Source organism: Osmerus eperlanus, chromosome 13 (assembly GCF_963692335.1).
Source record: "Osmerus eperlanus chromosome 13, fOsmEpe2.1, whole genome shotgun sequence".
Taxonomy (NCBI): Eukaryota; Metazoa; Chordata; class Actinopteri; order Osmeriformes; family Osmeridae; genus Osmerus; species Osmerus eperlanus.
This window is the reverse complement of record NC_085030.1, coordinates 12,106,747-12,117,401: the sequence shown is the minus strand read 5'-3', so window position 1 is coordinate 12,117,401 and position 10,655 is coordinate 12,106,747. Positions and strand designations below refer to the sequence as shown.

Sequence of the window (10,655 nt, the reverse complement as noted above, 5' to 3'; positions counted from 1 at the left end):
CTTTACAAATTCATAAGGAAGAATGTGCACTGCCAGAGACGGTTAAATATAGTTTATATTTTTGTGAACCAGCGGACACAATGTACCGAAACATATTGTTGATACAAATCTGCAATGACATCATGTTAGGTCATTGAATTCAAAATGTAAACAAAGTGAGTGAGACGTATTCCTAGACATGCAGTTGTCCCTGGAGGTTGAAAGTCCTACTTGAGCTTCAACCATGGTACATCTAAGATTATTTGATTTCTGTTGTGTTTTAATCTTCTTGTGTTCATTGTTTGAATTTAACTATTCATTTTTTCTCCTATTAGTCTACATGTGCATACTGCATGCATCTGTATGTTACTGCTTTAAACATTTGTACTCCTTTTAGAACATGAAACCAATAATCTCAGACATATTTGTTTCACCACATATTGTACTTCAAAACAGGTGGCAATCTTTGATATTTTTTTTTTTTACAAAAACAAAATGGGTAAACTACCAGAAAGAGCTGTTTCTAGCATTTGCTGGGAATCTTGGGAGGTTTTGTTCTGCAAGTAATCCTTCCTCCCCTACTGACTGATCCAAGCAGATGTTAAAGCTCTAAACGGAAGGCCCCCAAGTCCACAACATACATGACCTGGGCTACATCTGTTGGCCTCTGCTATGGTCTATTAACAAGTGGTGGCCTGACCCACAATGGCCCACTTATGTCAGCCACAGAACACCCAAGATGAGGGGAGTTTTGTGACCAGACAAAGTGATGTCAGAGACTAGTTGTTGCTCAACATTAGGGTGACCAGACGTCCTCTTTTATCCGGACATGTCCTCTTTTCGAGACCTAAAAAATGCGTCCGGCAGGCATTCCAAAATTGTCTGGGATTTTGCCTCGTGGGATATTTGTGTTTCTCTGGGTCGACCTCTGACTGTAGAGAGAACTGTCATTTTGATCAGATAGTGCGGCATGCAATACACCACCAGCGACCAGCACCCCCCCCCCCCCCCCTTAACATAACTTTAAAACACTCACCTCTGATGGTGCTATATCAGTGTAACTAATGGTATCTCTTCAAAGTGCTAGATTACCACCACTAGTAGCAACTGAGCTTGTAGCCTACATAGCCCTACAGCCTCACTCAAGTAAGGGACTCAACTACTTAGTATTCTTTAGACTTCATTAGTCGCCAAGGGTCGCATAGAGTGCAGATAATATTTGTATACTGTCTTTCAAATGCCTTCATCTTTCACATACCTTCATATCAGATGTTTCAATCTGATATGATGAAGAATTGTTTTATTTTAACTTGAATGTCCTTTGAATTACTACTTGCTGTACAAGCGCCTCTATGAAAGGAGGAGAAGGCTCTCATGCTAAGGTACAGGCTGCCCACTGCTGGCCTATCTCATTTGCACTGTAATGGATGCCTACATTTAAAGGCTAAATTCCAGTAGAACCTCTAAGAATTCAAAGACTAAATATGCATACCATTTAACTTCCGGAGTTACTCAATTTTAATGCAAATAATGTCACAATCGTGTATATTTTGGCAGAGGATCACCTGGCGTTTGATCCTACATAATTTCACACAGACATCTCAATTTGTAATTTTTTTTAAAATAAAAATAAAAAAAGAGATTCAATACTGCACGGATGCCTTTTGAATATCTTCAAATTTAGCAGCAAGAGGGAAAAACGTAATTTTATTTGAGAAGGAATGAGAGATAAAGAAACTGCTCTCAGTGTGAGCGGTTTCCAATTGGTCGCCACTTTCGTGAAGCGCACTCCAGACATACTGGAGCCAACTTGTGTGACGTCCCCCAGCCGTAGCACTACCCTAGACTCAAAAGTTGTAACACAGTAACACTTGAGTGATTTAAGAAGTAAGTTACATTGCATCCATCTACGTAAATGCAGTGAACGTGAACATGGTAATGCCATCCACGACATTTTATTTGAGATGTGCTGTAGTTGTTCCGTAGCCTACTAATCCGCAGCCTTGCGTGTTTATATCAGTGGGCTCCACTAGGCTATATGTTCGTATCATATTTACAACCATTGATTCCATTTTTTTAATTTTCATAGTGATAAGTGTATAAATGAATGGACATTTGAATACCAGTTTCAAGCCAATTATTTTGGAATTAGATTAACTAGGGAGTTATTCATTACAAATTTACAATTTAGCGGAGGGATATGCGTTCCGCCTCTCCAGTCTTCTTGACGCCAGCTAGAACATGGGAATCGGGAGAGTGGGGAAAGACATTGAAAAAAGGAAAATGAAAAAACAGTTTCTTGTCTGAGCTAACTATAGAAGGGGAATAAGGAAGCTTTCGGCTTGCTTCAAATCTTCAAAGGTATGCAATTTATTCATAGATTGTCCGATAGGAAAGATCAATGGGCACACAATTACTAGCTTCATTTTGATCAGTTTTACTTGGATACTTTTCCAGAGGGGGTGGGGTGTAACTGGCTAGGCTCTAGCTAGCGCTAGCTAGATGAGTGCTAGCTAGAGAAGTGATACAAAAGTATTTTTTTCTGTGGAATAGTGCAGTAACGGGGTGGCCAGCCAGCTAAGTTTCCAAGCTGGTAAAATAAAAACTTTAAACTCGGGTAATTTCAACTTTAAGTGTCCGAAAAGGGGTTTCTTGGTAGAAAAAAGTCTTCGTTTGAAATTCGAGTTTAGGTAGCTAGTTTTGCAGGTAGCTACATGTTAGCTAGCCTGCTAATTAGCATGTAATGTGTCTAACCTACTAGCTAGTACTCATCATTGAAGTAAGATTGAGCCGTTAAGGTTAAGTCATCCTAAAAAGCTAACGTTAGCTAGCTGGTTCATATCCACGTTAGAGACATGGCTTTAAAAAAAGTTTGCGAATTAGATTCTAATTCCTCATTCTAAATCAATTGTTGGGTCAAGTACTTTGGAAATGCCAATGGAATTGTGGAAGGGAAACATAATAATATCAAAGTTAATTGTAGCAACTTGCTTATTGGAAAAGCAAGTTTCTGGTCTACAATCCCGGAGTGTGGTGTTTCAACATTTGAGTCATTTTCTATTTGCCATGCACAATGTGTGATGCAAGAATACCAGTACGACCGAGTGGGTGTTTGTTAATTAAGCAATATCCCTTGACTATCCCTTTCTTCGGGGACTGGGGAGACTCGTGTGTACACTGTTCCGTGCTTAGTCACTGGAATCTTCTTTTGTCTGTCTGCCTGTTTTGACGAACAGGACATGTTAAAGCATAAGATTTCCACCATTATGTCTTCAACAGCATTGTGCTTTGTCCCATGCATTAGCCATAACGACCAGGGATAGCATAGGGTACATAACGCATCCTTCCCCAGTAACATGACTTGGATGTACATCATTCTGGCATAAGGACGCCTGTTTTGTCTACTCCAAAGCATCTAAAAGTAGTACACTGGTTTAGGATGGGGTGTCTTTGTGGTGGGAAACAACTGGCGGAAGAGTAACTACTGTCAGCTCCACCCTTGGTGTGTGTGTGTTTGTCCATGTGTGTCAGCCAACATGAGTCAAATCTCCCTTGATCTTTGTAGGGAAAGAATCTGCTTCTGTGTCAGTTTTTTCACAGTTTTGGCTGGTAACGGTGTCACTGAACTGTGAGCTAACTAGACTAACTCGCACACTTACACTAGTGAACTTCCACATCTTGAATGTCTCATTGTTTCACAGCAGCAATGGAAGTAACAATTGATGTCTGTCCCTTTTTTTTCGAGTTCCAGCCCTAGCACTTTGCGGTCAGATATTTAGACCGGCCCATACTTTTTTCCAGAGGTTTCCATGTAGTCTTTTTTTTTATGTGTCCTATTTCTAACAATGAGGCGTGAAAGTGGGAGAACGGTGAAGCTGGACAGCTGTGTGGCGTGGAGGGAGGGAGGGACAAGGACGGGGAGTGCGAGGGAGGAAACGGCCCTCGACAGCCCTCACATCCTCTCTGCCCTGGCTGTCTGCTTCACAAGTCCTCCAACAGCTGCAGCCAACTACAGACTGCCTGTCTGACTGACCGTGTGACTGCACGTCTGCTTGTTTGTGTGTGCCTGACTGCCTGCCTGTCTTCATGCCTGGCTGTCTTGGCCGTCAGATGGTTTGTCTGTCAGTTTGCCTCTAGCCCGTCTGTCTCTCTCTAGGTTTTCTGTCCGTTTCTGCCTGTCGGTTGGACCATATTTTAGAAAGCCTGCGCCCGATTGTTTTGTTTGACTGTCTAGCTCTCGGAGAACTGGGAGGGGAAGGGACATGTCAGACAGATGTGAAACGATATTCAGCTTGCTGTCTAGAGCTATCTTGGGCTGCCTGTAGGAATGTAAAAATGTAGGGTATATAAATGTAGTAATGTCAGCAAGTGATAGGCATCTAAAGGCTGCCTATCTAGGATACTTGTATAGCCTACTGTGCAAGAAAGGTTTCTGACCGAGCAACTTCTTTTTCTGTCTCTCCAGGTTTCTGCCTGCAACCTCTGGGACTGGCCTTTCCCCGTAGCTTGGCATGGGCCAGGGGCCACAGGCTGGTGAGAGATACAAACAAGCGACAGAAAACCGAAAAGGAGTTTGAATAGCAAAGCGCTTCTCTCCCATCCTCCATTGAGGCTACGCGTCGGGACCTCCGGCTGCAGCTTTCACTCCACGAGCTGCATCCAAGCATCTTGGAAGACGGCGACGTCCTGATCTCAACCCGTCCCCCGTCCCCCCCCTCTCCCCATCTGCTCCCACCCCTTCCCTCCCCATCCCAGGTTTGTGGCTGGCTAGCTCCTGCGTCCCCCCCCACACCCCCCAACCCCCTCTGTGGCGCTGACCCAGCTACGTCCACCTCGCTGAGGGCCCTTCCTGAGCGCTGTGCAGCTGCATCCTGCCTCAAACTTCCTGTCATTGGCTGTACAAGGCTATAGCCTCCTCTCTACCTCCACCCCCCCACTCACACACACTCACACACCCTATTGACCGTTGACCACACACACACACCATCCTCCACCCTGTTGACAGCGGTTCAAGGAGAACCCCGCCTCCCATACCCATCCAGGTGCATCCCTCCTGTCCGCATCCTCTCCCCCCCCCCCCCCCCCCCCCCCCCCTCCTCCACCATGACCTCCATGTCCAGCCTGTTCTCCTTCACCAGCCCGGCTGTCAAGCGCCTGCTGGGCTGGAAACAGGGGGACGAGGAGGAGAAGTGGGCTGAGAAGGCGGTGGACGCCCTGGTCAAGAAGCTGAAGAAGAAGAAGGGGGCCATGGAGGACCTGGAGAAGGCCCTCAGCAGCCCTGGGCAGCCCAGCAAGTGTGTGACCATCCCACGCTCTCTGGACGGGAGGCTCCAGGTGTCTCACAGGAAAGGGCTGCCCCACGTCATCTACTGCAGGGTGTGGCGCTGGCCCGACCTGCAGTCCCACCACGAGCTCAAGCCCCTGGAGGTCTGCGAATACCCCTTCGGCTCTAAGCAGAAGGAAGTCTGCATAAACCCCTACCACTACACGCGGGTGGAGAGTCCGGGTAGGTAGCCACAGAGTACACGAATGACATGTTTAAAGGGAATATTAAAACTAAAATGTAGATTTCGCCATGGGCCCCAAGTTGCTAAAGTTAATATTTCAAGTCCCACAAATGTATATGAGCTGGTGTTGCCAATTGTGTCAAATTGGTTCAAAACCAGTAGAAATGTTTCATTAGCTTGCCATGATTCAATGTAAACATGCGCTAGCTAGCTCTTGAAGCTAATGTTCTCTTAAGCAAAGCTCCTCATTAGACCGGCAGCATTAGTTTATTGAATCTCCTCCATTACGTGGAGAATCAATACTGAAATCCTATTAGATTACTGGCTTCAGAGATGTCAGTGGGATATTGTGCTAGGAGTTAGCCGAACTAAAAGCCCAACTCTAGAGATGTCCTACTGGAAGGCCTTACTGACCTTGCATCTGACTGACATGTTGATGGTCGTCTCCAAAGGAACAGTCCAAGGCCAGATATCACATGTCACTCAGCCGAGGAGGCAGAAAACACTTCTTGCCCTCAACTATTTTGTTTGGAATAAATGGCCTTGAAGCCCTGAGGACAGTATGTGCACAACAAAGTCAATGATATAGTTCTCTTGGAATGTTGAAAATATTGCAGAAGGACCTCTCAGATTGGCCCTTATTTTTATTCACTGACTAGAACTCATTCGTGGGTTTGTGTATTTAGCCTGCGTAGAGTCGTAGCCCCCATCCTATGGATTGTGTATGACAGCCTGTAGTTATTGTCCAGTATGTCCAACATGTAAGCACACCGAACCTTCACATTTCTCTATTGCTGTTTTCTTCTTCTTCCCCCTCATTCTCTTCCTTCCCTCTAACTCTCCAGTCCTCCCCCCGGTCCTGGTGCCCCGGCACAGCGAGTTCAACCCCCAGCACAGCCTGCTGGTCCAGTTCCGGAACCTCACCCACAACGAGCCGCACATGCCCCTCAACGCCACCTTCCCAGAGTCCTTCCAGCAGCACAGCGGTGGCAACGGAGGCGGTAGCGGAGGCTCCTCCTTTCCCATTTCGCCCAACTCGCCCTACCCCCCCTCGCCGGCCAGCAGCGGCACCTACCCCAACTCCCCCGCCAGCTCGGGCCCTTCCAGCCCCTTCCAGCTGCCAGGTAGACACTCGGGAGGTTGACACCAAATTCTGCCTTCAGCTCACTCGCTGTAAAGCTGTTGCACACGCAGGCGTATCATTGATGTACTGCACACTCCGGTCATTTAAGTTCAAGAATCTGGTTGAATGCGTGAATAACAGTGACATCTTTATCACACACAGGGAGTTGTTAGGCTTTAGAAACGTTGCGCTCTTTAAAATCTCTGCTGAGTGGCATCTAACAGGGTTGTCTCTTTTGTTCTGCCATGTTGAGTATGTCAAACACTCCATGTTTTCCTGAAAAGTAAACAGGCCCATGCATTGGAGTTGGGACAGGAATCAACTAATTCTCAGAACACTCGTTTTGATTACATTTCAATGAAAATCAGCCATTTAAAGCAGGTCCCTGACAGAACAATGCAAATGCCGACCAAGCAGAGCACCCAAAGCCAGGGTGACTGAACCAGGCCCACACCCCGTCTGGGGTGAGTCTGTGGAGAGCTTGTGCACGCGTACGTGGGCTGTTACCATGAGCTGGGCACAGGCCCGGGGCCTCCATTCTGCAGAAGCTCCGGATCTGCTGATGCACGCTACACTTCCAGTCCATGGACTGCAGCCAGTCAGGCATAATGAAGTTGATGGGTATTGGTGGTGGTAGGGGGGGGATGCAGGTTAGATGCAGTATGCAGTGTTTTTATTTGTATTTTATTGTGCTCAATTGGCCCCATCATTGATTTTAGGGTTGATCCAGGCAACACTGGTGTGTATTTCTGAAGGGTTCATCAATGGGGTAACAGGAGGAAAGTTAAATGGCCTGTTTGTTGATTGATACAGACAGTAGAAAACCCTCCAGCCTGTCTATTTTTATTGTATTTCTTAGGGTACATAATCAATTACTATAAAGTATTTGTGTATATGTAACTACATCACAAACTACATCACTATCACAATACATACAGAAATTTTGCTTAGATTGTTACATATGACAATAAACAGGGCAAATGGCTCTTCAAGGGTAAGTGGTTGTGGCAAAAGTACAGCTGAATATTCAATCAATATAAACATCCATTAACCCCAGTAGAGCTTCCTCCTCCTCAAACATTCTCTGACTTGTGCATTATAACATTTTTTTTTACTGCAAGTAATGCTATATAGTTTATAATAATCTAAGTAAAGTGCCCCTTTTTAAGGGTAGGGTAATACTCTAAGCAGGATTTATTTTCATTCCTTCCCTATCTTGACTCACTCAGTCATAATGTGACAACAATTTCAGACTGTTGCTGAGACTCAAATCAGTAAACTTGCTTCAATGGGCTTTAGTTGTTATGCAAGTCTGCCTGGGCTGTGTATAATTTTGGGGGGAAGTGTAAGACGTGACAGTGGACACTGTTTCCGGGAAAAGATCTTGTGATGGGGGGTCTGACTCCTCCACAGGCAAAGAAGAGTGTGTGTGTGTATGCGCCTGTGCAGCCATTTGTCATCAGCAGCAGCTGGTCTCCTCTAACTGTTCCTTTTGTTGTGTGTGTGTGTGTGTGTGTGTGTGTGTGTCCCTTCCCCCTCCCACACCTTCCCCCAGCTGACACCCCACCCCCGGCCTACAGGCCCCCTGATGAGCAGATTGGCCAGGAAGGCTCTCAGTCCATGGAGACCGGAAGCAGCATGGTGGTGCCTCAAAACATGCCCAGAGGAGGTAAGGCACCCCAAAGCAAGTGTCTTCCTGCAAGTCACATGAAGGAAAAGCAGAAATGTTGTTGAGGCTATAGAACCCAAACATCAACTTTAAAAAAAAAGTTCTGCCTCATCCAAAATGTATGAAAATAAACGAAACCCTTGTTGATTTTTTTTATAAATAAGGGGCGTTCTATGTGCACGCTTTGTTTTTCTCTGCGGGTCAATAATCTATGCACCCGTTCCACTGAACAGAGCTGTGCTTAACCCGGTGCTCTTTCCTTCCCCCTCGGCCTCTCTTCATCTCTGTCTCTCCAGATGTTCAGCCGGTGGAGTACGAGGAGCCCAGCCACTGGTGCTCCATTGTCTACTACGAGCTGAACAACCGGGTGGGCGAAGCCTACCATGCCTCCTCCACCAGCGTCCTGGTGGACGGCTTCACCGACCCCTCCAACAACAAGAACCGCTTCTGCCTGGGCCTGCTCTCCAACGTCAACCGCAACTCCACCATCGAGAACACACGCCGGCACATCGGCAAAGGTAGAGGATGATGCAATCAAATGCAAACTTGAACTAATGTCTAGCTCCCAAGGTTAGAGAAGCCAGATTCGTCAATAAGTGCGAGGTTAGGGAACATGGAATGAGTCGGCAAAGCCAAATGTGATTCGTGGATGAAATAGAGGGAGGTGGCTAAAGCGTGCACATGCGTGTCGTCCGTCCTCCTCTGCAGGGGTCCACCTGTACTACGTGGGTGGGGAGGTGTACGCCGAGTGCTTGAGCGACACCAGCATCTTCGTCCAGAGCCGCAACTGCAACTACCACCACGGCTTCCACCCCACCACCGTGTGCAAGATCCCCAGCGGCTGCAGCCTCAAGATCTTCAACAACCAGGAGTTCGCCCAGCTGCTGGCCCAGTCCGTCAACCACGGCTTCGAGGCCGTCTACGAGCTCACCAAGATGTGTACCATCCGAATGAGTTTTGTCAAGGTACTGGAGGGAGTTGGCGGCTTGAACCCTTTGATGCTTTTTTTTTGGCAATGATCAGAGTTGAACCATTAATGCTCTTTATGTTGTTTAAGGAAGTTATCGAACCTTGACTAATTACTTTGGATTTATTTGACGTTCTTGTCCTCTGCCAAACGTTCAGGGGTTTCCTGTATCAATGGTCTTATTTTCTCCGTTCTCCACAGGGTTGGGGAGCAGAGTATCACCGACAGGATGTGACTAGCACCCCCTGCTGGATAGAGGTGCACCTGCACGGCCCACTCCAGTGGCTAGACAAAGTGCTGACACAGATGGGCTCTCCCCTCAATCCAATCTCCTCTGTGTCCTAATAATGGCTCCTACACAGGGAAAGGGAGGGGGTTCAATAGGGGGTTCTTGTACTCTTTCTCTTTTTTTTTTTTATTGATACTTTTTTATTTTGCAATGTTCTATGAGAAAAGGAGGTCTTAAAGGCCAAACTGTTTACATGCTGACTGTAGAAGGGCTCCTGAACCCTAGAGCATCAGCAGAATTATGTTGTGAAAGAAACTGGGGCTACAAGCGAATAGAAAGGAGCAGCATGACATGGACACACTACTGCTCACACACTAGCTACCAACTTCTGCATTGAATGAGAGTAGACTGGAAAGCATGTACCTGAAAATGTTCCGATTTTGCATAAAAAAGTTTCCATCGTTTTTGAATGATTTTAACTTTCTATATGTTTAGTTTTTTGAAAGAAACATTAATTGTGTATCGCTCACTACTCAATCTTACATCAGTCAAACAACATGCAATTAATCTGAACGTGTCAGCCCCTCCCTACGGTTTGTCTAATGCCAGATATATACATAAAGTATAGCTGCCATTATATGTTTACCAGACTCAAATCTCGTAAATGTTTCCTTTTTATAGTTTCTATTGATAGTAACAAAACTCTTGAGTTACTGCCTTTTAAATAAAGTATGTCTAACTATTAACTTTGATATGGGAGAGCAATTACTGAATGTTTCAAACAGCTGGTAAGCTAAGAAAAAAACTTCAGTGACATTTTTTTCAAAAGAAGTACGCATTTGTATTATAATTAAAAATCGACGTCCAGTTTTTGTCCTACTACATTAAAGTGAGATTTTTTGTAGGCTTTAACTCGCTTTATTAACAACGTTGTTGCACACATGGATTTTTTTTAATGTAAGGTAAGTTTTGATTGGGTACCGTGGCATTATGATGATCTATATTATCACTAGCACAATGAAATAAAACAGGTTACTGGTAACAATGACTGCGCTTACTTGTCTTCTATTACATCCCTATTGACAGTAACTCATTGGATGAAAGGGTATGGGCTAATGAATGAAATCAAAATGTATTTGTATTGCTCTTTTTTTTATTTTTACAAGCAATGCCACAGCTGT

The 10,655-nt window shown here is 45.4% G+C and overlaps 1 protein-coding gene across 1 annotated transcript; it reads left to right on the top strand.

The window, feature by feature from the left end:
- The first annotated feature begins 2,183 nt into the window (after positions 1-2,183).
- On the top strand, positions 2,184-10,522 carry smad5 (SMAD family member 5). Its single transcript, XM_062476250.1, has 7 exons — positions 2,184-2,340; positions 4,445-5,485; positions 6,332-6,610; positions 8,165-8,278; positions 8,575-8,796; positions 8,987-9,243; positions 9,447-10,522. The coding sequence occupies exons 2-7, from the start codon at positions 5,083-5,085 to the stop codon at positions 9,588-9,590; spliced, it is 1,419 nt and encodes a 472-aa protein (XP_062332234.1). The 5' UTR covers positions 2,184-2,340; positions 4,445-5,082; the 3' UTR covers positions 9,591-10,522.
- The last annotated feature ends 133 nt before the right edge of the window (positions 10,523-10,655 follow it).

Bases quoted from the DNA above. Each gene is read 5' to 3' on its own strand.
- smad5 (XM_062476250.1), top strand. From the start codon at position 5,083: ATGACCTCCATGTCCAGCCTGTTCTCCTTCACCAGCCCGGCTGTCAAG. The intron at 5,486-6,331 runs GTAGGTAGCCAC...CTAACTCTCCAG, and splicing joins CACGCGGGTGGAGAGTCCGG to TCCTCCCCCCGGTCCTGGTG. The intron at 6,611-8,164 runs GTAGACACTCGG...ACCTTCCCCCAG, and splicing joins CAGCCCCTTCCAGCTGCCAG to CTGACACCCCACCCCCGGCC.